Consider the following 22,488-nt stretch of genomic DNA (forward strand, 5'->3'; position numbering starts at 1 on the left):
TTCGCCCTTTTTTTTCCTGTCTTTCGCTACTGTATGTTTCAACTGCCCCCTTTTCTTTTTCTCAACGGACCTCAACGCCACTTATTTTCACGCTGAACGCCACCGAAGGCACAGCTTGGTGGAGGCTTTTGGAAAGCTAGCTTCGCTTCTCCTATTTGCTTATTACTTTCGTGTTGAAACACTTTTCCTTTTTTTTTTTTCTTGGGCATCAAGAAAAATTTCTTTGTTATATTCATGCCTTGATTCTGATTATAATGTGAGGTGCATTTTGAAACCAATGATCTGAGAAAAAAAAAGAATTCACATTATATTCATGTACATGCGGCAAGTTGTAAATTTATAGGATTAAATATTCTTTAATCTGACTTTGACTGCACTGGACATTGGAAGTGGTATATTTTATCTGGCTCTGTCATCTACACTTCTTCAGTGTGGCAGTGGGTCTTTGTGGGGCGCTGTATACGGCGTGACCGAAGACAGATTGGTTCACCACTGCAGAGCTCGCTTCATTAAATTCCGACGCCCAGGTATCCTGCTTTTGGAGGAGACGAGGCATGTTGACAGCTCATCGACGCCTGAAAAAGTGCCACCAGCCAAGCGATCGAGGACCGAGGAAGCGCCCAAGGGTCAGATGTGGATGCACTTAGCTGAGTGAGTTTTACTGTGCTCCAGTTGCTGCTGGTGGGGTAGCGCTTGTTACATTTTAATAAGTGCACGCAGACAAAATACCTTTTCCTTTTTTTTTTTAGTTTTGCTTTACTTTGGGCTGCAAAGTGCAAAAGAGCACTGTGCATTGTTAGCCATTTACATTTCAGTGTGATAGCGCTAGAGGCCCCATTCTTCAGAAAATGCGGCATCAACACCATCAGCGTCCTCGGCTTTATGAGCAAAAAACCAGGGGAATGGCTCTGTCAGGTGGTAACTGACAGCTGACATGGCCGGGCACCAGTTGGTTGCGGGGTTGTGCAATGTCATGTCACCTGACGTCACACGTTACACGTGGCGTGACTTGGGTAATTTGGCAGGAGCTCCCTATTTATTTCGGTTTGGAAAGGTGGAGGGAAGCGAACCCTTCATGACCCTCGCATGCCGAGTCAAACACGCGACCCCAGGGTCATGCAGGCATGCCTGTACAGCTTGGTCAAGCAGGGCTCTGTACTATTTATGTCGGGTGGTTTTTCACGCAATAGGCGAGCAGCGAAGTGCACGGATCGACAAATAAGAGCCGTAGTTAACGCTGTCGTGTCATATCTTAAAAACTGAGCTTACCGCCACAAAGTTTGCATCCCTCCTTGTCACACAAGACGTTTTCATGATTCATTCATACCTAGAACTTGTGTCAGCTGGAATCACCTTCCCCATAATATTGCTGAAATTACTGCTACTGTTGCCTTTCGAATGCTGTTATAGATTTTATACAAGTTGTGCCTGTACTACTTTTAATTTATTATCTGCTATTTTTTTGTGCCTTTTCGTGTATGTTATACCCACTCCTCTCTGTAACGCCTAACGGCCCTGAAAGTAAAATAAATAAATAAATAATTGTACTCCACAATTTTGTTAGTTTGCTGCTGCATATGTGGAATAAGTGGAAGGGATTGTCCTGGATTATTAGTCAGTTCCTTTGGTTTCTGGCAACAGTGTATACTTCTCAGATCAAAAAGATTTTTTTTTCGTTTTCGAATGGTCAAAACTTTCTACATGTAGGTCCACACTACCATCGCTGTCATCGCCGTCATCATACGAGCTTAATCCAGTTAATTCCAGTTAGCTTAATCCAGCTTAATTCCATTTAATCTGTCCCAGTGACCTCTCATTTTTATTCTAGGACTGCGATTCTCACTGTAAGATAATGTGTAATTCTCTGGAAAAAAAAAAGAATATAGAAGTGGGGATCCAAATATATTTTACCTTTAGTTCTGAAGCTTCAATGTGCGACTTGCCCAGCCTTAGTGGTGTAACCTGGTTTAATTGGGAGATATAGATAAAGTGACCAGACGTCCCGATTTAGGCGGGACAGTCCCGCTTTTGCAGCCATGGTCCTGGTGTCCCACCGAGGTGCTTGTGGGACGGCGTTTTGTCCCGCTTTGGCTTTCCCGAACGAAGCGACGAAGCCAACGAGGCTTTGTGCTTTGACTATCACTAGGGAGCCTACATGTGCGCCGCCGGGCGGCAGCGCAAACATGTAGGCTTCCTAACTATCACAGTGTGGCAGCACCATCTGTCCGTGGGATAGGCTGGACCGGTACAAAGGCTTGCTTCCGTGCTAGTGTCCGTGCTAGTGCTGCTTACGGCTCGAAGGCTTAGCTTGCGTTGTACAGCGAGCCATAGCCATAATTAAAGTCAAACGTCTCGACCGCCTTCGCGACGGCGCTTTATGGTGGCTTTGTTTTTGAGTTTTCGGCTTGAAGTTTCGTCGTGTTGCGAGCAAAAATGCCGAAACGCAAGTGCAAATTTACTGAGCAGCTGGGAAAAGAGTATCCATTCATCAAGAAGACCAAGTCAGAGGTGGATGTGCGGTGTGATGCATGTGGGGCAGACTTTTCGGTCGCTCACGGTGGACGTTCGGACATAACAAAACACATCAGCTCTGTCGAGCACAAGCAGAGCGTATCGGCTGCTGCTAGTTCTAGTGCAGTCACCCGGTTCTTCAGACCGGTAAGTGCTGGGGAAAAGGAGCTCCAACTCGCTGCTTCAGAGGGTGTATTCGCCTTCCACACGATCGCTCACAACCACAGCTTCCGATCAATGGACTGCACTTCAAAGCTCGTGCAGAAATTGTTCACTGAAAAATTTTGTTGTGCTCGCACAAAGGCAGAAGCAATTGCTTTGAATGTGCTTGCCCCTTCTGCAGAGGAAGAATTGAGGACTGACCTGCAAAAGGCTAAATTCATATCAGTTTTCTGTGATGCGTCCAACCACAAGGATTTGAAGGTTCTGCCGATAATGGTGCGTTACTTCACCGCTTCTGCAGGAGTGCAGACGAAGCTCCTTGAGATTAACAACTTGCCAGGTGAGACTTCAGCCATGGTGAGTCAGTATATTATGGATGCACTCGAAGCCAACCAAGTCACATCAAAACTGATTGCTTTCAGCGCCGACAACGCTAATTGCAACTTTGGTGGTGCTGCGCGAAACGGGAAGAACAATGTTTTCTCGAGGTTACAAGATTCTGTGGATCACAAGATCATTGGAATTGGCTGCGCTGCGCACATAGTACACAACACCGTCCAGACTGCTGCCGATTGCCTGCCATTGGATGTTGAGGCTGTGATTGTGAAAATCTACTCGTATTTTTACATCTACACTGTCAGGGTGGAGTCTTTCAAAGAGTTTTGTGACTTCGCATCAGTGGAGTACCAGCGGCTTCTGGGATATAGCAAGACCAGGTGGTTGGCATTGATGCCAGCCATTGAGAGGGTCCTAAAGCTCTTTCCTGCTCTAAAGGCGTACTTTTTGTCGATAGACAAGTGTCCCTCCCTCATTAAGTCATTTTTCGAAGACCCGTGTGGAGAGCTCTGGCTCTATTTTCTGCACAGTCAAGCTGCTATGTTTGAAGGTACTGTGCTCCAAATCGAAGGAGACATGAAGACAGCTGTCGAAGTCTACAGTGCCCTAAGCCAGCTGCAAACCAAAGTGCAAGAACGATTTGAGCAATCGTTTCTACCATCAAGTGTGCGCTCAAGGGCAACAGTGCTCGAAGAACAGGGAGAAGTTAGGAGAGAACAGGTAGTGAATACCGTGGTGAAGTTTTACGCAACGTGCGCGTCGTACCTCGACCGATGGTGTCAGCAGTTTGACGATGTCAGAAGCCTTCTATGGGCCTCGCTTGGGTCATCACCACGCTGGGATGATGTGCAGAAAACTGTAGAACTCATAGCTTCGGAGTTCAATCATGTCACTGTTGACGAGAATGCAATGTTCGATGAGATCAACAATGTTTCACATTATGTGACCATTGAAAAAATTAAGGAATGGAAGACTCAGAAGACATCTGTCGGGGAACGCTGGGTGGAGATTCTCAGGCATTTCGAGGAACGTGATGTGCCTTGTGAAAATCTAAAGGCAGTGTTGGAGTAGATTTGCTAAAGAAAATACATTCCAGCCAGAAGTACTAACAAAAGTAAATGGATAAACGGATAAACGCTGTGCATGGGCTGTTCAAGAAAACGAAAATGGCTTTCGCGTGTTTGAATAAAAATGTATGACATCTAAATGGTTTTGTACTTACCTACCCCCCCCCCCCCGTCCCACTTTGGGGTCCACAGAATATGGTCACGTTAGATATAGAGCATGTTAATAACCAACCAGGGTCCACAACACAGTGTGCTGTCGATAAATGTAAGGCTAAATCAAGAACACTGCAGGCCAGTTGAAGCAGTCAGAGTGTACTACCTATTTATTACTTTACGCATTTCACTTGAGCATCAGAATGTGACTGCAGGCTGTACAAGTCCCTGGGAGACTATGATGCGGTTCGTGCATCACTGGCTCTTTGCGAGGACGTTGGTCCAGAGGCCAAGGAGGCCCTGGAAAAAGAAGCGAGAGGGAGCTACAAGGAAGCCCGAGACATTTATCGGCAGGTAAGCTAGAATCTGCTTTTGTTTTTAAATTGGTTGAGGTTGGTGTGCAGAGGAACAATATTACTGCTGCAAATCACTGGCCGTTGTTGGCTTGGAGGCCAATTCTGTGTATTGGATGTCTTATAAGGTTGTACCTATAATTATAATTAAATATAAGGGTGCCTTAACAGTAATTTCCTTTTTTTTTGTTGTTGTTGAAAGGGCTCTGGATTTTGTTGCACCTTTGGGAACTATTTTCTTCAGCATCTTTGCTATGCTTATTGCAACTGGGAATTATTGGAAACAAATTATTGCTGTTGTGAACAGACGTAGTTCATGCCCATCATGTAATTTCAGTTCAGTTCAGTTCAGGCGTTCAGTCGTGTCCGACTCTTCGTGACCCTATGGACCATGTCACGCCACGCTTTCCGGTCTCTCACTATCTTCTTAACATCACATAACTTCGTCTGCAGTGCCTCGAGGATGCCATCTAACCATCGCATTCGCTGCCTACCCCTTCTCCGGCGACCCTCAACCTTTCCCAACATCAAATCCTTCTCCAGCGACTCCTCTCTTCTCATCAGATGACCAAAGTAGCTGAGCTTTAACTTTAGAATTTGACCCTCCAATGAGCAGTCAGGGTTTATGGTCGACAATATCGACTGATTTGATCTTCTGGCAGTCCAAGGAACTCTCAAGAGTCTTCGCCAGCACCACAATTCAAACGCGTCAATTCTTCGGCAATCAGCCTTTTTCACAGTCCAACTCTCGCATCCATACATCACAACTGGAAAGACCATAGCACGAGTTATACGGATCTTGGTTGGCAGACTAATGTCTCTGCTCTTTACTAGGCGGTCAAGGCTAACCATTGCTCTCTTTCCCAGAAGCAAGCGTCTCCTAATTTCATGGCTGCAGTCTCCTTCCGAGGTAATCTTGGAGCCCAAGAACAGAAAATCTGTCACAGCTTCCACTTCTTGTCCATTGATGCTCCAGGACTTGATAGGGCAAGACGCCATGATCTTCGTCTTTTTAATGTTCAGTTTAAGCCCAAACTTCTCACTCTCTTCTTGTACGCGCATCAGAAGTCTCTTGAGTTCCACTTCACTTTCTGCCATTAAAGTGGTATCATCCGCATATCTAAGGTTGTTGATACGTTTTCCAGCAATCTTCACTCCAGCTGAAGACTCGTCCAGACCGGCCTTCCTAATGATGCACTCTGCATATAGGTTAAATAGGCAGGGCGACAGTATGCAGCCTCGCCTCACCCCTTTCTCAATCGGAAACCAATCAGTAAGACCATGCCCAGTTCTGACTGTGGCGTCTTGCCCTTCATAAAGGTTCCTGAGGAGACAGATGAGGTGAATTGGAACTCCCATCTCTTGGAGAGCTTGCCACAATCTGCTGTGATCTACGCAGTCAAACGCTTTCGCATAATCAATAAAGCAGAAGTAAATGGGTTTCTGGAACTCTCTTGCTTTTTCCATGATCCAGCGAAGGTTGGCAATTTGGTCTCTAGTTCCTCTGCCCTTGCGAAACCCAGCTTGCACGTCCGGAAGCTCCCGATCCACATACTGCTGCAGCCTACCTTGGAGGATTTTCAACATCACCTTGCTAGCATGCGAAATAAGCGCGATCGTGCGGTAGTTGGAACAATCTTTGGCACTGCCTTTCTTTGGAATGGGGATGTAAACTGACCTCCTCCAATCCTGTGGCCACTTAATTAATTTAGTAATTTAGTGTCGATAAATAAAGCAGCATCAACCAACGAGGCATTTGTTTTTTTTCTTACACTTTGCATTTAGTTTGTTTTGAATATCAACTCCAACGGCTGCAGATGTTTTTAAGCTATTCACACTTGATAATTTTCATAGTACAATTCTGCTGTAGTTGAGCACGTTAAAAATGTGCGTTGTGAAGTACTGTAAGATTGTTGTTTTTTTTCCCAGCTTTCTGCAAGCGGGTCTGTTGGGGCTGACGGCCTGACTTGGGATGATGCCATACTTCAGGTAATTCCACCTACATGGGCAATTTGATATTTTGTTTTCTGACTGCCACTTTTGGGATTAGTACAATATTTAAGTGGACAACTTAGTCACAGAAGTACAGAATTTCTTGTTTTTCTTCTCTACTAATCTTGTATTGCTTACCTCATCTTTAAGCACATTTAGAAAGGGACTCTGTGACACCCTTGTTTACCTGCTGATGTATTCATTTCTGTTTCTCATTATTTCTTGCAGCATGTTATTTCAGCATGATCGCACATGTAGTATGCTGCTGAAAGCTTAAGGCTGTCATTTGCTGATTTTCTCACTTAGACTGTGTGATGGGCAAGGTCTCACATGTGTATTTAAAGATAATAAAAAGACGACGCCACAAAGATGTGCCATAGCGATAAATGATAGGGAGAATATTGCATTCATTATACATCCTGTCTCATTTTTGCAGTGCTGCTGCCTTCTGGGAGAATGGAAAGAGTTGCAGGGGGAGGTTGACACAAGGCTCAGCCTGACCAGTGGATCCAATTGGGACCGCCTCTGGGATGGAGGATACCATCAGGTTTGCATCCCCAAAATTTTTTTATAGGTGTATATTACGAGGATGAATAACATATAAAAAGCAGCAAAAAAATACCTTTCCAAAGGCTTCTTGTTGAAGCTTAGCCACAAAGAAAAGGGAGGTTTGGTTATTTGGAAACAGGTAAATGTGTATGTTATAATTAGGGGTTTAAAAATATTTCAAATTATGAATACGAATTGAATATATTTGTTACTTGACTCGTATTTGAAGAACTGATATTCGGAATTTTGAAATATTGCAAAACTTTCAAATATGCTGGAAGTTTACAAATTCTCCGCACTACGCGCTTCACCGCAATGCTTCAGTGCATGGGCTGTGCAGTGAAGTATCCTCAAAACCTTACGGGGTCCTTTTGTGAAAGAGGGACCTGTTCTTTTGTGAGGAGAGCCTCCCTGACAGTGCCTACAAATCAAAGTAGTTGATTAAGCTGGGTGAAGGCATCATTCTCACTTTGGATTCATCTCAAATGAAGGCGCCTGTCATACAGGTGTTCATCAGATTAAAATTACTTGTAATACCAAACATCACTTTATTGGCACTTCAGTTACTTTTATTATGGATTAAGTGAAAGGCATTTCAAATGTCTTATGTGGCTGTGTACACGTTGACTTGGAATGTAAGTTGACGCCCAACTTGCAGCACTCATGTTAAAAAAAAGAAGTAAAAACGGTATGGTAATTATGTACCGGTCACATGCACAGTTGCCTGTGTTAGAACATACTGCTTCTGGGAGATAAAGTATTGAATTCTTCGTTTTTGAAACTTCTTTGTTGTTAACATTTTGTCTTTCTTAGACTCCAAAGGTGTACTCAGCTTTTTTTCGAGGCAACAATTTTTCTCTCAGCTGGAGCACGTTTACATCAGTATTTTCTATGCAAGAAGTTCTTCTGTGCATTTCTTGGCGATTTACTTTTATAGCATTCTTTTTTTTTTTTTCTTTTACACAATGCATATAAAATGGTGTGACCTTTTCGCATGAACAGGAACACTTCCTTCCACTGTATGTCAAGGCTCGCATCAAGAGGATTCTCAGTGAAGAGGACAAGCGCCAAGACTTTCCGGCCATCATCCGTCGCTGGATGGATGATTCAGGCAGGAAGCGATTTCTTGAGGCAAGCCATGACCACATCCTCGGTTTCTCTATTGCAATTTTAGTGGTACTCATTTAATATTTCAACATATGAGCATAGTTGGCTTTGGCGAGGCTCTAAGCATGTAGGCGATCAGTGTGAAGCATCAGATTGAAGGGAAATAAGAGAGGTGGAATATTAATATGTTTATAGAAGCGATACAGTGTTTTAAGCTACAGGAGGATCACGAATCATTTTTATTAAAGTAGTATTACCTGTGTGTAAATAGACGTACGTCAAATACGCAGACATCATATTGTTGTCATGTGCAACCTTAGGTTGGACGCAGTGAAGACGTCTTGCCTGAGTGAGAATAATTGAGTGTATACTTGATCCATGTTCTTGATGTCAGTAACTTGAGCTCATTGAATATGAAAAGTGAAAGCATTAAAGATTGCGTGAAGCGCGCTGCTATATAAATACAAAACGAATTGAACAGCAATGTGTCTGTGCCCTTTTGGGACAAAAGTTGCACTCGCAGCAAAATTCTTAGTACTAGCTCTCACTGTTTTATCAAAACGCCAACAGTTGTGCATATTGCTTTGCTACATCTTTTCTTATTTCTGTTGCGAAATGTGAACTGTAGAGTTAATATGTAGTAATTAGTTGACTTTTGATAAGATGAATCGCTAGGGACCGTGAAAATTGTTCATCTTATCAAGAGTGCTTCCTAAAGGGATGTGTCAACATGCAATATGTGTACAATTACACTAGATGAAAACAAATTAATGAGATGGCCTAATAGGAATAACTGCAGTTTAGGCATTTATTACACAATTTATGGCACTTTGCCCATTGCCACTAGTCTGGTATTTATCTTTGTTTTTGCGCCTGTCCTAAATATTGGTTGGCTGCCACAAAGGCTTTGGGCACACTTAATTTCCACCATTAAAGGGGCCCATAACTCATAACTCAATAATTGCATCAAGGAAGCAAAACATGCCTTTAAATCATGTTTCAGGACCCCTTTAAGGGTCTGACACAAGTGTTAAAGGAGTGGAAGACTTCAATTTCTTTTTCTGCATTTTTGCTGTAGAATTATGCATAGTACATTAAACATGTACTGCAGCATGAAATTCGCCCAGGCTCAGTAAATCACCCACAATTGCATTTCTTTCACCACACAGTTTTAGTTTCGTTTTCTGATTGCTGAATGAAGGTTCCAATGTCACAAGCTTGTATGAGATCACGTGGTGCATAGAAAATATATTTGCTACTTTAAAGCTTTAATTCACTCAAATCAATCCACTTGTAGTTTAAAAAAAAAAAAAAGATGACTGTCTTTATCTGCTCCGGGCCATAACTCACCATTTTGTTATTTGCATCTTTGTTGCAGGAAGAATGTTGTCAAGAGCTCGTCCTATTGAGCCTGACACAGAAGGACCCTTGCCGAGCTGACTACTACATCAAGTGCCTCACAGAACAGTTCCTGGAGGTGAGGGCTTGATCTCACTACTATGTTCGTCACTCACAGGAGGTCGAAGGGAGGTGAAAAGCCACCTCTGTTCACCACACTTAGACTCAGAGTTCATCTAATCCAGTGACGTGTCAGCTGTTGTAGAACTGTCTCTTGGTTTTATATCGAGTTGTGCTCGCTTTGCTCTTTCTTATGTTCAGGACTGGAGCAGCCTGAGTGTGCTGACGCCGTCTTTGATCGAAGGCAAGCTTGAGTGTTTGCTGCCGCTGACTGACCTCAACCTGTACTTGAAGCACAGTAGGGGTGAGTACCCATCACGTTTCTGGTGCGTTACCTATTCTTCGCTCTTATCCCCGATTTTAAGACAGCGAATTCTGGAAATGCTAGTTCACGTAGATGTGCAAAGACGGTGCCATAGCAATGTGTCATGCCACACGACACCAGCACTATGCTTGTGTCACTGCGCGCAAAAATATGCCACAGAACTGTGCCATGCCGCACGACACCAGCACTATGCTTGTGTCACTGCGCGCAAAAAAATGCCACAGAACTGTGCCATTGTTCACAGCACCACTCCTCTTACTTCCTTCAAGTCATGTCTCCTGCTTCTCTTTTGAGGATTTGTCATAGCTTGAATGATGAGTCTAAACGTGTACGATCAAAATTGAACTTGTCTGTGAAAAACTGTCACTTTAATGTCACTTTTTTTTTTTTTTTTTTTTCAGAGACAAACAGCTCTGCAGACATTGAGGTCATTTAGACTATTGTAGGCCTCCTTGAAACTTTGCAAGCTATATTTGTGCATGCAGTTTATCTTTGTTTTCACAGCTACCAGTTGTCTTCCCTGAGACATCTGTGCTGCACTGGTTGTTCTGTGCCTAAGAAGCTTCCATTTAGAGCCAGGCCTCATTAATTAAACTCATAGAAGATTGAATATTGTATAATGCTGCTCCTTCACATATCTTTCTTTGTGACTCCTCTCTATTGTTTTTTATTATTCCTGTCACTAATGTTTTAATACATGTTTCGGGTGTCTTTGTCTAGGCTCTGGGGCAGATGATTTGCTATCGAGCTGGCGCTCACGGTTGCCCAGCAATGCAGACTCTGTGCTGCTGTGGAACGAGGTCATCACTAACCGGTGAGTGACCACAGTTAGCGATCGGCAGTTAGCATGTTCGATCTGGACACATCCTTGGTAAAAGCCATAGGGTCAAGCTTGGGTATATCAAACACAAAGGGGATTGCAAAATAGTTTGGTATATTGACAATTGGATATTATAAAACATGCCAAGAGATGAGCTCCTCTTCTGTAACCCCGAAACATGAATACAATGTACCCACGCTAGGGATGCACCTGCTGCCAGGGAGTATGCCGAGCTGCGAGGGGCATGCGTGTGCACATGTGCACACGTGTCAAACAGCACCTCATGTCAGGCATCAAAAAGGGGGCGCTCTGGGCATGCCTTCGCATGCCGCTTCATGGGCCAAACCAGAGCGTCGAAGCTTGCAAACGTAAGCTCTGTCTTAAGAATGTGACGGGACAGCATTAATGGCTTCCCTTGCAGGTCCTCGTTTGTGATCATGCACTTTGTTGCTCGCTTAATCACAAACCCCTAATTTGTGCCTCTGTTATCTTACACATACTTATTCACACGCATTTGTAAGCTGTGAAATTTGTGCAAGATTACATAACATAGACGTAAATCCCGACCTTAACCAAGCCCTACAAACATGCTTGCATGGTTCAGGGGTAACTTGCTGGCTGGTCAGTGGTTGGTCATGTCACTTGTTGAATACCCCTGCTAGAGGCGTGCTAATCTTTTTGCTTGGTAGCCTAAAGGCTGTATGTCGCAGGAATGCTGGTGTCGCCGTTCTCTGTTGTAACGTGAAGATCAGCGCCTGCGTGCAGTGCTCACAATCGTACAGCGCTGTCACAGTAAAAATGCCGCGCAATCAGTATAAAAAGTGCACCTAATGTATGCTTTGCTGTATGACTATATGAAGAAATTAAATTCGTGGGGTTAACAACAGTGTTAAAGACGCTACTGCGGTGAAGCTTAACCATCTCCCTGACTTTTTACTCAACACCGACAAGGCCAGATTTTCTGGAGAACAGGGCCTTTAAGAGAAGCCGACGAATGCAGTAGGGGCAGGCTCATTGTCTTTCATCTTCAGAGTGAGTGCTGAGAGTTTCTGCTGACTTTTTGTTGAGTTCTTTGTTGTTTTCTTCGCCTGCTGCCCAGGTGCTTTCTCATCAAGTCCCTTGGGCGCCCTGTTCCCGAGGAGAAGGCAGTTATCTTGAATGCTTTTGCCAGCGCCATGCTTCAGCAGGAGAACATCCCCACGGCACTGAGATCTGTCGTCGAAATCGAACAGGTGCGGGAGACTTCAACATTGGATTTTGTGCCCTGGATTTATTTACATAAATGGTGTGATGTCTGCTTAAAGGGGCACTGAACAGAGTTCACCAAGTGTTAGGAAAGCAAAAGTACCAAGAAGTACTGACTCTTCCAGGTTTTTTTTTTTCTGGTAACTGTAATTGCTCTAACTGCTGCAGTATTCAAATTTGTCAGAAATTATTGTGTACTTACGCACAGCAGAGCATGCCTAAGGGCATCTGTGACACATTTGTGACACAAAAGCATTTTCTATGCTCATCTTTTATTGCAAAAAGTTTAGGTCTCTGATTCACATTTACCTTTCATTTATCGTTTATTTGACATCAGATTTCTTTAGGGACTTCAACAAACAGGGCATTGAAAAAGTACAATGGTATACGATCTGGCAATAAGCCTTGATTTCGAGGTGAATGTTTCAACGCCGCACTATAATTGCATCAATAGTGCAAGTGTCAGTCATGAAGTGGGCCTGATTTAACATTTACTCAAGCCGTGCATAGCGTCCAGTGAAAAGTCAAAGTTTTGTGGCAAACATAAAACGCTTTTTTTATAGGTCCTTGTGCATTTTCCAAGCTACATGTATTTTATGGTAACTGTGCAACGTTCAGCTTATTTATTTATTTATTTATTTATTCAAATACCTCACGGGCTCCGATTGGAGTATTATGTGAGGGGGGGGGGTTACATAACATGGGGTGCGGAACAGAAGCATGTAGGAGATGGTTATTTTAACATCGTTATGTTCAAAACGTTAACATTATACAATGGCAAACACAAGAAAAGAGAACAAAATTTGAAAAGCACACTATAGAACACACTTCAGTAACAGCACACTTCAGAACAAAATGGGCAATGTTCAGCTTAATGAGATAGTTTGTGAGTTCTTTGATGAGATTGAAATGACACTAGCTGGCTGTATGCCGACAAAGCATTTCAGTTGCTGTAGTCTGCGCAAAGAAAACTGTAAATTGATGCCAGCTTTTTGTAGATTCCATTACACCTAGAACTTATTCTTACCTGATAAAAGGGTATCTTGCTGTGAATAAACCAGAACTTCATCACAGTGTTACTTCTGAAGATATATTTATGGCAAAGCACTGATCTCGCAGCTTGCTGATTTTAGCTGCAAACAAAACATACACTGTGTGATGCAGTTGATTTTACTTTTTCCACGCAGATGAGGCTCAGCGGGCAGCTTCGTGACTGGGCAGACTGTCATTATGTTGAGACGTACTGCACAATGCTTCAGAAGGCCTCCGAGAATGAACCCTCTCACAAGAAGCTCGCTTCTTACATTCGCATGCTGGAGAAAGTCGGTAAGTCTCTGGAGGTAACCGTTTACCACTGATGGCCCTTTCATTTAACTCTTTAACTAATGTCATATTCTCTACAAGTTTTTCTCGTTACCAAGTAATGGTGATAGAATTGCCATTGAGATATTTTAATGACTTGAGGCACCGAAGCATGTACAGTCGAACCCGGATATATCGAACTCGAAGGGGATCGCGAAATAGTTCGATATATCGATAATTCGATACACAGAAATCGGCTTGCGACGGCACTTACGATGCGAAAAAACGATACCGTATTTGTCGCGTAATCAACCCACTCGCATAATGAACCCACCCTCCACTTTTGCACCCGAGAATTAAAAAAAAAAAAATGCGTTAAGGCTAGCTCGTTCACATGCAAGCGACGAGCGGCAGCGACAGAGCGAAAATTTTCAAACTTGTTGGTCGCCGCTCGAGCCACCGCGGCAGCTCAAAACAAGGTTTCTGTGTCGCCGCGGCAGCAGGAAATCGCGAGCATTTTCGCTTGCATGTCGATGGCGCACGTCAGTCCGTTTCGGTCGTCTCATCCACAGCTCATTGGCAGCGTGCCAAGATGCTGCGCAGCGATAACGTCAGGGCGCGTTTGTCTTTTTATAGCTCCTGCGGTGGCGGGGAGCGAACTTGGCAGACTGCCCGTGATGGCTTGATTGCACAAGCCTGGTTCGATTTATCATGCCGCGCTTGGGGCGGGCGTCATGATTGCAGCAGCTGACCGCGTGCTTTCGCTGATTCATCATGCAAGGATAAACGATAAAAAAATATAAAATAAACATCCCCCGCAAAAAAAAAAAAAAAGAAGAAGAAAAAATCCCTGCCGCTTTTTAACGTCTGCAGCCGCTATATCTTACGCTACGCCACGCGTACAGCCCAACGGTAGGAAAGAATGACTCTCGCAAAAAAAAAAAAAAAAAACCAGAGCTGGCGCTTCTTAACATCCGCAGGCGCCATAGCCACGTCCGCCGCCGCGCTGCCGCACGTAGAGGGTTCGCAGCACACGCTGGAGAAAGTGTGCGACGTCTGTCTGAAAACGGGCTGAGCTGGCTTGGCGCATGCATTGCGCGTGCTGAAGGAGAGAGATAGCTCAGCAAAAGAATAAGCACACCCACGCACATCGCTTGCAAACGTCATGCGTTGGCGCGCGGGAAACGACAACTGCAGATGCGCGCGCCTTTGGGGAATGGGTGCGGTGCTGCCCAGACCTGCTGGCGCCGAACTGTTCCTTCTCATTCCTTCCGCGCGTGGCTTGAAAACGTCACGCAGCAAACGGCCAAGGGTGATGCGATCGTCTTTGAGGAAGGCACACTTTCCAGTGCGTGGTGCGGAGTTCGACATATCGAACGACCGGTGAAATTGAGTTCAATATATGACGCGGCTTTCCTATACTTTTACATAGGATTTTCAAGGGGATATTTCGTGAGTTCGATGTAACCAAAATTCGATATATCCGGGTTCAATATAACCGGGTTCGACTGTATACTGTATTTCTGTGCTGGCGTACATAAAGAGCAGGCTTTCTTTTTTTCCTTTTCCAGGAAATTTACAAAAAATTTTTGAAGGTGTGTTCTGTCAGGGAGAGTGGTCGTAGAGTGGTCATCTCTTCAGCCATGTTAGCAGCTGCAAGTGCGTTCTTCGTGTCACACCTCGCTGAAATTTACTTGTTATTATAAAATTTCCATTCAAAGTGTGGCTCAGTTTATCACTTCTCCTCTAGAAACATCTTTTCAGCCTCATATCCTAAGGGGGCACCAGACGCATGAGGCGTAATAAAAGTTAAGTGGGGAGATTTCACGTTACTGCGTCCTATGCAGAGCTATGACTTTAGTGAGTACGCCTTAATAATTTGGCACGGTATTTATATTTCAGCCACCAAACTCGCTAGCGTCTTCATTATTTCAGTTCATTATTTGAGCCTGACTATTAAGCTAGTATTAAATATAGTATGTTTAATTGTACATCCAGATATGCACTTCTTACTTCTTTTCCCCTCTCCTTTTTTTTTTTTTCCTTCTTTATTTGTTTGCAAACATCTTTTTTTTTTACATTTATTTTAAGCTTTATCTTGTTCAGATAACTCCTATTCAAGGCAACTAAGATGTGTGCAAATTAATGGTAGGGACTTTCAGAAGTGCACCGGTCATTTTTTGGTTCCACTGGTGTTACCGTGTATGCAGAACTTGCACTGTCTGGCTTGGCGAGCTTGCTTTCCTGCTCAGAGCACTCATCCTGCCAATATTGAGCAAATAACAAAGAAAGCTCAGAGCTGATGCCCATCCAAAGTTGAACTGGAGGACAGCTTATAATTAATTAATTAATTAATTAGTTGTTCTTGGCATTTTGCATTCCCTTTTATTAGATGCAGCTTCCGGAAATACTGCAGTTGACCATGTGCACAGCGTGAAATACAAGATGCTGAAAGAATGTGTCATGTGGATAGCTTATAATTAAAATTAATGAAGAAATCTCATTGTCTCATAATTAATCAATTAATAAGTCTCATTGTTCTTGGAATTTTGCATCCCCTTCTATTAGATGCAGCTTCCGGGAATACTACAGTTGACCATGTGCACAGCGTGAAATACAAGATGCTGAAGGGACACGTCATGTCTGGTCTGTCATCAATCCTGAGGGCTGGTGAAAAAATGACCCCAGACCAGAAGTCATCAGTGAAGCTTTCCAACGACAAGCAACCCATTGTGAGTCAATGTTATTTTTTTCATGCTTTGTGTTTGTTTTCTTTCTTAGTTTCTTAGACGCCTTTAATCAGCCATAATCGGGCATTGAACCTGGCCTTTTGTCTAGGCATTGTTTTCCACATTAAATGAGTGAGCGGTGCGTTTTCCTTTTGTAAAATTAGGGTTGACAGCCATTTATTTTGTTGCTGTTTTCCCTATCTACATTGCGTAACCATTGTTAGAAAAGAAAAAATATATAATTGTAATACAGTAGCCAATAAATTTCTTGGAGTCCAAAAGTTCGGACTTGCAGACTTTATTCGGGAACCCTCATGTGCCCCGTAAGAATGTGTACACTTCCACGATCAATATTTCGAGCTCTGTGGAAATTTTTTTTACTATACTAATATTGTTGCTAGCAATACTGTGGAGATCGGTTTTTGACTGAAGGTACATTTTCTCGGCATGATATTGGCGTCAGCGGGCATCAGTGTTGCAACCAACCATTTTTGCATGGTCGTGAAAGGTGCCATCTTGGACTTAAGCAGAATCATTCGGAAAGACTAGATTGTCTCTTTGTCCATTGTTGCCATTTGTGGCAGTGGCAGTAAGGGTACACGCTTCGTTGTTATCGTGATGACTTACAAAAAGCATGCAGTTGGACTGAGAATGAAACGCGAGTATCGTCCGCCACAGCTTCAACGACTGCAACACCGGCAGGGCGGTGGCTGGAGGGGGTGCTTTCGCAGCTGCTCATCTTCTGCCCGCTTTTTTCTCATGAGTTCCATGTTACGGTCTTCGTGACCATCATTACCCAAGCAAACTTAATGTCTTTGCTCTGTGCAGTGCGTTCATTTGCTTGCAGCACAAGACCTGCATCTGTGTCACAGTCGTGAAGTGGCATGAACGTAGTAAAACCTGACTGGCTGAAATAGTCTAACCAGAGAGTTGTATGCATCTTAGCATGAACCGTTTATGCAGGGTGCCACTGCGGAACCAAGCAGCATGCGTGTACTGGCAGCCGCACCCTCCATATTGGATTTTGCTGGAGTATGCGCATGGGGGGAGTGTGGAAGCAGATTGCAGTAGCTGATAGTGCTTTACTATATCTCCCTATTATCGACATGTGCTCCGACGTGCTCCTTGGGAATACTGGCGGTACTCGGGAATACTGGTGGCCCATGGCTGTAGAGGCCTATGTGAGAGACCCGTGCAATGCGCCGAGTGATCCTTTCTCCATCCCTACATCGTGCGAGGTGCGATCGTCCTCCTTTCGGTCGCGTGCATGTTGCGGGCACAGTGGTTGCGGCGATAGCGGGGTCAGCGTGGTGAAACCAGAGCCATCAAAACAGTCAGTCGATGCCCCCTCTAGACAGTGTCTCCTCTCGCTGGAGGCCTGATGTTCATGGCGCTGATTAACACGAGGCCGGAACTGCGAATTTAGGCTGAAATTTGTTTGGATCCACACATGGTATGAGGCTGAAATTTGACATGATAAAATTGAAGGAAAAACCGCGTAATATTATTGGGTTTTTACTATAATGCGTGGTGATCGCTTAGGGCAACAAACTGAAAACCAAGGGAAGGAAAGCGTAGCAGAGGGGGGCAGAAAATTAGGTGGGCGGATGAGGTTAAGAAGTTCACAGGGGTCAAGTGAATGCAGCTCGCACAGGACCAGGTTAATTGGAGGAATATGGGAGAGGCCTTTGCCCTGCAGTGGGTATAGTCAGGCTGAGGATGATGAAGATGATGACTGTAATGCGTGACCAATGCCATAAACTTACATGGGCTTTGGCCGAGACTCTTCTCCTAAGTTCAAATTGTCTGAATTTCGTTATTAATGAAGTTTCTCTGTAGAGAACGACAGGAGCAGAGTTCGCATCGTAAGCGTAAGCAGCACAATCGGTATTGGTGTGCTGAAGGTCACTTACTGCCATGCATACTGTCGGTCTTCCGCGATTACCACCATCTATCTGGCTTGTCTCTCTGGTTTATGAGTGCATGCAAACAATGTGCTTGTGGAGGCCACGCCTCACTCTTGTAGCTTTCGCTGCATAGTCACAGAAACTTGTCCTCAAGCATATCAAAACTTGGAGGCGGTGGTGGGTAGGGTGGTGGAACTCATCGATATGTGAGTTCCACTTAATAGTGGCCCCCCTTTTTGCAGCAAGCATCTACACATAATTGGTGGAGGAGTGCGTCTTATAACTACTCCGTGCTTTGAAATTTATTATTGAGGACCCTGAATGGCAACACTTTAGGAACAATGAAGCCACCACTCTCGGAGCATTACTATACAAATGCCAAGGTGGAGCATTGTCATAGGGAACACGGCGCACATGCGGGGACCCAGAACCACAGATACATGGTGCAACAGTCGCAGCAAGAATGCGTAAATAGTACCTCACCAGCTAACGCTGAATGTCGCTTTACGCGGTGGTAACGGTCCTGTGGAAATTTTTTTCTTGTTGCAGACAGCACAGTCAGTCTGTGATGAAGCTTTGCACCAGCACCTGGCTGCCACTACCGTAGACGAGGCACCAGCAGAGCTGAGAGCCGATGCACACCTAAGCTTGGCTGTTTTCTGCAGCAGAATCCTGCAAACAGATGACAGTGGTACGTTTTTGTCTGTGTCGTGCTTGTTGCAGGGAATGGAGTTCAATGCATGAAGGGATTCTCCCTGTGCAGAGTATTGGATGGGAGCTAGCCACACGTAAAGCGCAATTGCGATTTCATGATTTGTCAGACATGACCAGTTAGTCGATCCGCATAGTACATGGTCTTTGTTCTGTTCAAATTCTAGCTTCACGCTAGGTTTTATGGCACCTGTAATACTATGCTGCCAGCTCTTTTTAGGGTGCGTTAAATGCGTACCCAACTCGGCATCTTCATTGGTTATTGTGGGCATCAATAAATTTGCCAAAAGTGTAGCCTCAGTTCTCGACGTAAGTAAGAGAAGTTACCGTATTCACTTAAATCTAAGCAAGGTTGGGCAGTCTGCTCCAGAGCAAGTTGTTCCTGATCGATGACTGGAACCCAGAATGTCGATTCAAATTACTGATTTGTGAAGCAGGAAAACATCCTGACGACTGAACGAAATGGGCATAATTCACGTCATGAATGAAAAAGGTGACAGGGCTTTAGCCATAGATAGCTTGTAAAACAATAGCACATAAAACGTTTCAGGCTCAGCTAGGCCTATTGGGCGTAACACGCTCGATTACACTTAGGAAGATGTGTGCTCAGACACAGTATTCAGGCCTCACTTTTTAACCAGTGCTCGGTTAGGCCTAAATAATGGTAATTATGCCTAATTAGCTTTGGCCTTGACCATGGCCATGGCATTCATGGTCACCCATAGCAAGTTGTAACACTCAGTAGATGGACGGAAATTGGGATCCAGAAATTGGCAAAATCCGCGCTTTCCTGCAAAAAAATGCTTGCCAAATTGAAACTGTTAATATAGGACACCACTCCCAACAAGGTGAGGGTCATCAGCTGATCTCTACTCTCACTAAGAGTGTTGCATGCCGCAGGTAAGCCCAGCTTGAGTCGACATGATGAGTGCCCACAGCTTCTGGTGGACGCTGTGCTCACCGCCATGAGACTGGGGAACAGCCAGGCGCAGGACATGTTTCCTCGACTTCTGCAGTTGCTTCAGACTTATCCATCCTGCAGGAAGGCCTTCACTGAGCAGGCAAGTGACGACTTGCAAGCGCTTTTGCTTACAGACTCGTATTGTGGGGTCTTCAAAAGTCCTACTCAGTCAGTTTGGCCTAGCTCTTTCTTACTCTTCCTTTCTACGATGACTTCCTGTGAAAAAGAAAAAAAGTAAACTACACTGCCTTTAGTTTTTCTTCAGAAAACTGTTATGTGGAAGATATTAAACGGAAATATTGGTGGTGTCTATCTAGTGTGGCACTGTATGTTGCCGTATATTCCTTTAGGAAAAACAGCCGCCTGAAATTGGGAGGATACATACACAGATCTTAATCATTTGCGAGGTCTAAGGTAGCCTCGGTTGAACTGTGGGTATTAAGTGTCCTATGCTGGCTCCTGTTACTAGCGGGATACACGTGGAAAGTATGAAAAAAAGTGTGCAAATCAGTTTCGCTAGTGAAACTTCAAATATGCATGTTCTTTATCCCCTACTAAGTGGCAGAAGCATGAGTAAACTTCTAGTAACTTGTAGAGTGAGCTTCGCATGGGACTCTAATGCTGCAGAACTGTTGCCAGTCTTATTGGTTGAAAGTCAGCCGGGCTGCACGCAAATGTGGAATGCAGGATCGGAAACTGTTTTGTTGCCTTTAATTACCATTTGACTCCAGCTGTTGGCCTTCTTATGCATGATTTCAGATGAGAAGAACTACTAATTAACAGTGTGGCAGGAGAGTCTGGCAGGGATTCAGCTTATATTTGAAGTCGACTTTTTTTTTTTACTTTACTTAATTGCTAGCAAGTTCTGCGAATTAGGGATGTTAACGTGCAGTGTGGTATTTTATTGAAGTGGTGTGGATATGGATTATGGTCTTTCATTTCTTGATTATTGAACTCGTCAGCATTGCCACAATGTTACTTTATTTAGGCAAGCAGCTGGCTCTTAATTCAGTGGACTCTTATCGATACCATCTCACTTGGTTCGAACTTCTGGTGTGTTCTGACAGACAGCGGTTTTTCATCACGATTGTTGAAAAGGCTTCCAGGACTTTGAACTCCACACAAATGGGTCAGATTTCTAGTATGCTGTGAGCCTGAATTCTGGAAATCATAGTGTAACACACATATTTTTGTCACATGTACGCAAACAGCATGCGGTGCATTCAGTTTTGGGGTGACTTTTGCCTGACACATTCTTTGACTTGCAAACACTGCTGTGGGGCTCAACAGTGTGTCTTGTTTGTCTTTTTTGTTGTGCTGTAACAATAGTTAAACTTAATTAAGCTTAATTTGGTTGGCGTGCATCATGTATTAAAAAGCGGCCTTAATGAAGAGTTAAATGTTTGTAATATCCTTTTTTCTTTTTTCAGTGTTCAAAGGTGCCATGCTGGATGTTTCTTCGCTGGATCAACCAAATTCTGGCGCTCCTCGACAAGCAAGTGGGGCCGTTCCTTTTCAACATTGTTGATAGCGTGGCTCGCCAGTACCCCAATGTAAGTTTGGAGCTAGTCATGGATCCGTCTTTTTCACGCAGTGATTGCCTAGCCTTGACTGTCAGCAGTGAGCCGCATAGATGTTTCTTGTAGTCATAGTTGTGGCCCTACTATTTAATACACTCATTCTCAAACGGTGCTGTATCTCCGAGAAAATTCACTGCAATGTTCTTCTGTGCAATTATTTTAATTTGATAAAAAAAACTGGCACTTTGTTCTCTTATTGTTTACTTTTCTTCTTCTTGTCCCTTTTAAGGGCTGATGAATGCTCTTGCTAGTACAGCTAGGCTTGGGGATATGTTTTTATGAAAAAGCCACCCAACCTAAGCATCCAAGAGTGATCCACAGTAATATTCAGCAGTGGTGTAGCTTATTTTTCATGCCTTTAGCAAAGTGAGCTTTTATCACTTTTGAACAGTCCTTCAAATTTTCAATTCATGAGCTTACGGTAATGTGGTGCCGAATATTTTCACTTTGTTACCAGTGCTTTGGTATTCATGTGTATACAATCAAGCCTGGATGTTTTGGGTTAGCATAAAAACCCACATATACTACGAGGTGTAATTTCAGGGTAGCAAAAATGTAAAAAGAAAAAGTTTTCATCCATGCATAATGCGAGTGACGAAAGACCAGCATAAATATTTATTTACGCTACATTTCGCGGTCGCCTCGCGAATTGTACGCTCTCCACGTTTTCACGGGCAACGCCACTCCGCACAAAGTGTCGAATAGTGTCGTGAACCTTCATGTGCTGGGGCTGTTTTACTTCCCTTCTCGCGCCGAGGCGCTTGGTAGAAGAATTTTATGCACTGTGAGTAAAAGAGCAGCTCACATTTGCCCCGGCATTCACGGAAGCGACACAGTCTTCTGGCTGTTCCAAGACCAGTGGGCTGCTTCCAGCTCAGAGGTGGGATAGCAACTTATGAGCTGCCGGTCATCCTGCTCTGTGCTCACGCCTGTTTGCGTCTAGTACCGCGTGCACGTGCGTGGTGTGTTGTGCCCAGGAAGTGTTCTCGAATTCAGGGGCTTTTTTTGCTGCGAGCCCAAATGGCTTGCAACAAACCTGTACAGCTGTGTATTTTATTATTTTGGTGGTTGCGTGCCTCTTGGAAGATGCCATCGTGCTGCCTACTGCTCATCTAAGGGAGCAACCATGAGTGTGAATGAGCCGGGCAAACAATGCGAAATTTAAACTTCCTGCAGTTCAGCCAATTTTGTTACAAACTATTCTTTTTGACACATGGAGC

The 22,488-nt window shown here is 44.1% G+C and overlaps 1 protein-coding gene and 1 pseudogene across 1 annotated transcript in view; both read left to right on the forward strand.

The window, feature by feature from the left end:
• The window catches only part of LOC146189297 (DNA-dependent protein kinase catalytic subunit-like), a 143,676-nt gene that overhangs the window by 100,294 nt on the left and 20,894 nt on the right, over positions 1-22,488 (forward strand). Inside the window, exons 65-78 of the mRNA XM_084604157.1 lie at positions 528-651; positions 4,445-4,583; positions 6,512-6,571; positions 7,011-7,121; positions 8,126-8,254; positions 9,609-9,707; positions 9,890-9,992; positions 10,734-10,827; positions 11,933-12,065; positions 13,266-13,404; positions 15,949-16,112; positions 18,566-18,707; positions 19,628-19,788; positions 21,119-21,241. Of these exons, the coding sequence (XP_084460283.1) occupies positions 528-651; positions 4,445-4,583; positions 6,512-6,571; positions 7,011-7,121; positions 8,126-8,254; positions 9,609-9,707; positions 9,890-9,992; positions 10,734-10,827; positions 11,933-12,065; positions 13,266-13,404; positions 15,949-16,112; positions 18,566-18,707; positions 19,628-19,788; positions 21,119-21,241 (1,721 nt within the window). The remainder of the gene's footprint in view (positions 1-527; positions 652-4,444; positions 4,584-6,511; positions 6,572-7,010; positions 7,122-8,125; positions 8,255-9,608; positions 9,708-9,889; positions 9,993-10,733; positions 10,828-11,932; positions 12,066-13,265; positions 13,405-15,948; positions 16,113-18,565; positions 18,708-19,627; positions 19,789-21,118; positions 21,242-22,488) is intronic.
• LOC146189298 (uncharacterized) lies at positions 2,325-3,068 on the forward strand (annotated as a pseudogene).

Source organism: Amblyomma maculatum, chromosome 5 (assembly GCF_055883805.1).
Source record: "Amblyomma maculatum isolate TAMU_Amacu chromosome 5, ASM5588380v1, whole genome shotgun sequence".
NCBI classification, from domain to species: Eukaryota; Metazoa; Arthropoda; class Arachnida; order Ixodida; family Ixodidae; genus Amblyomma; species Amblyomma maculatum.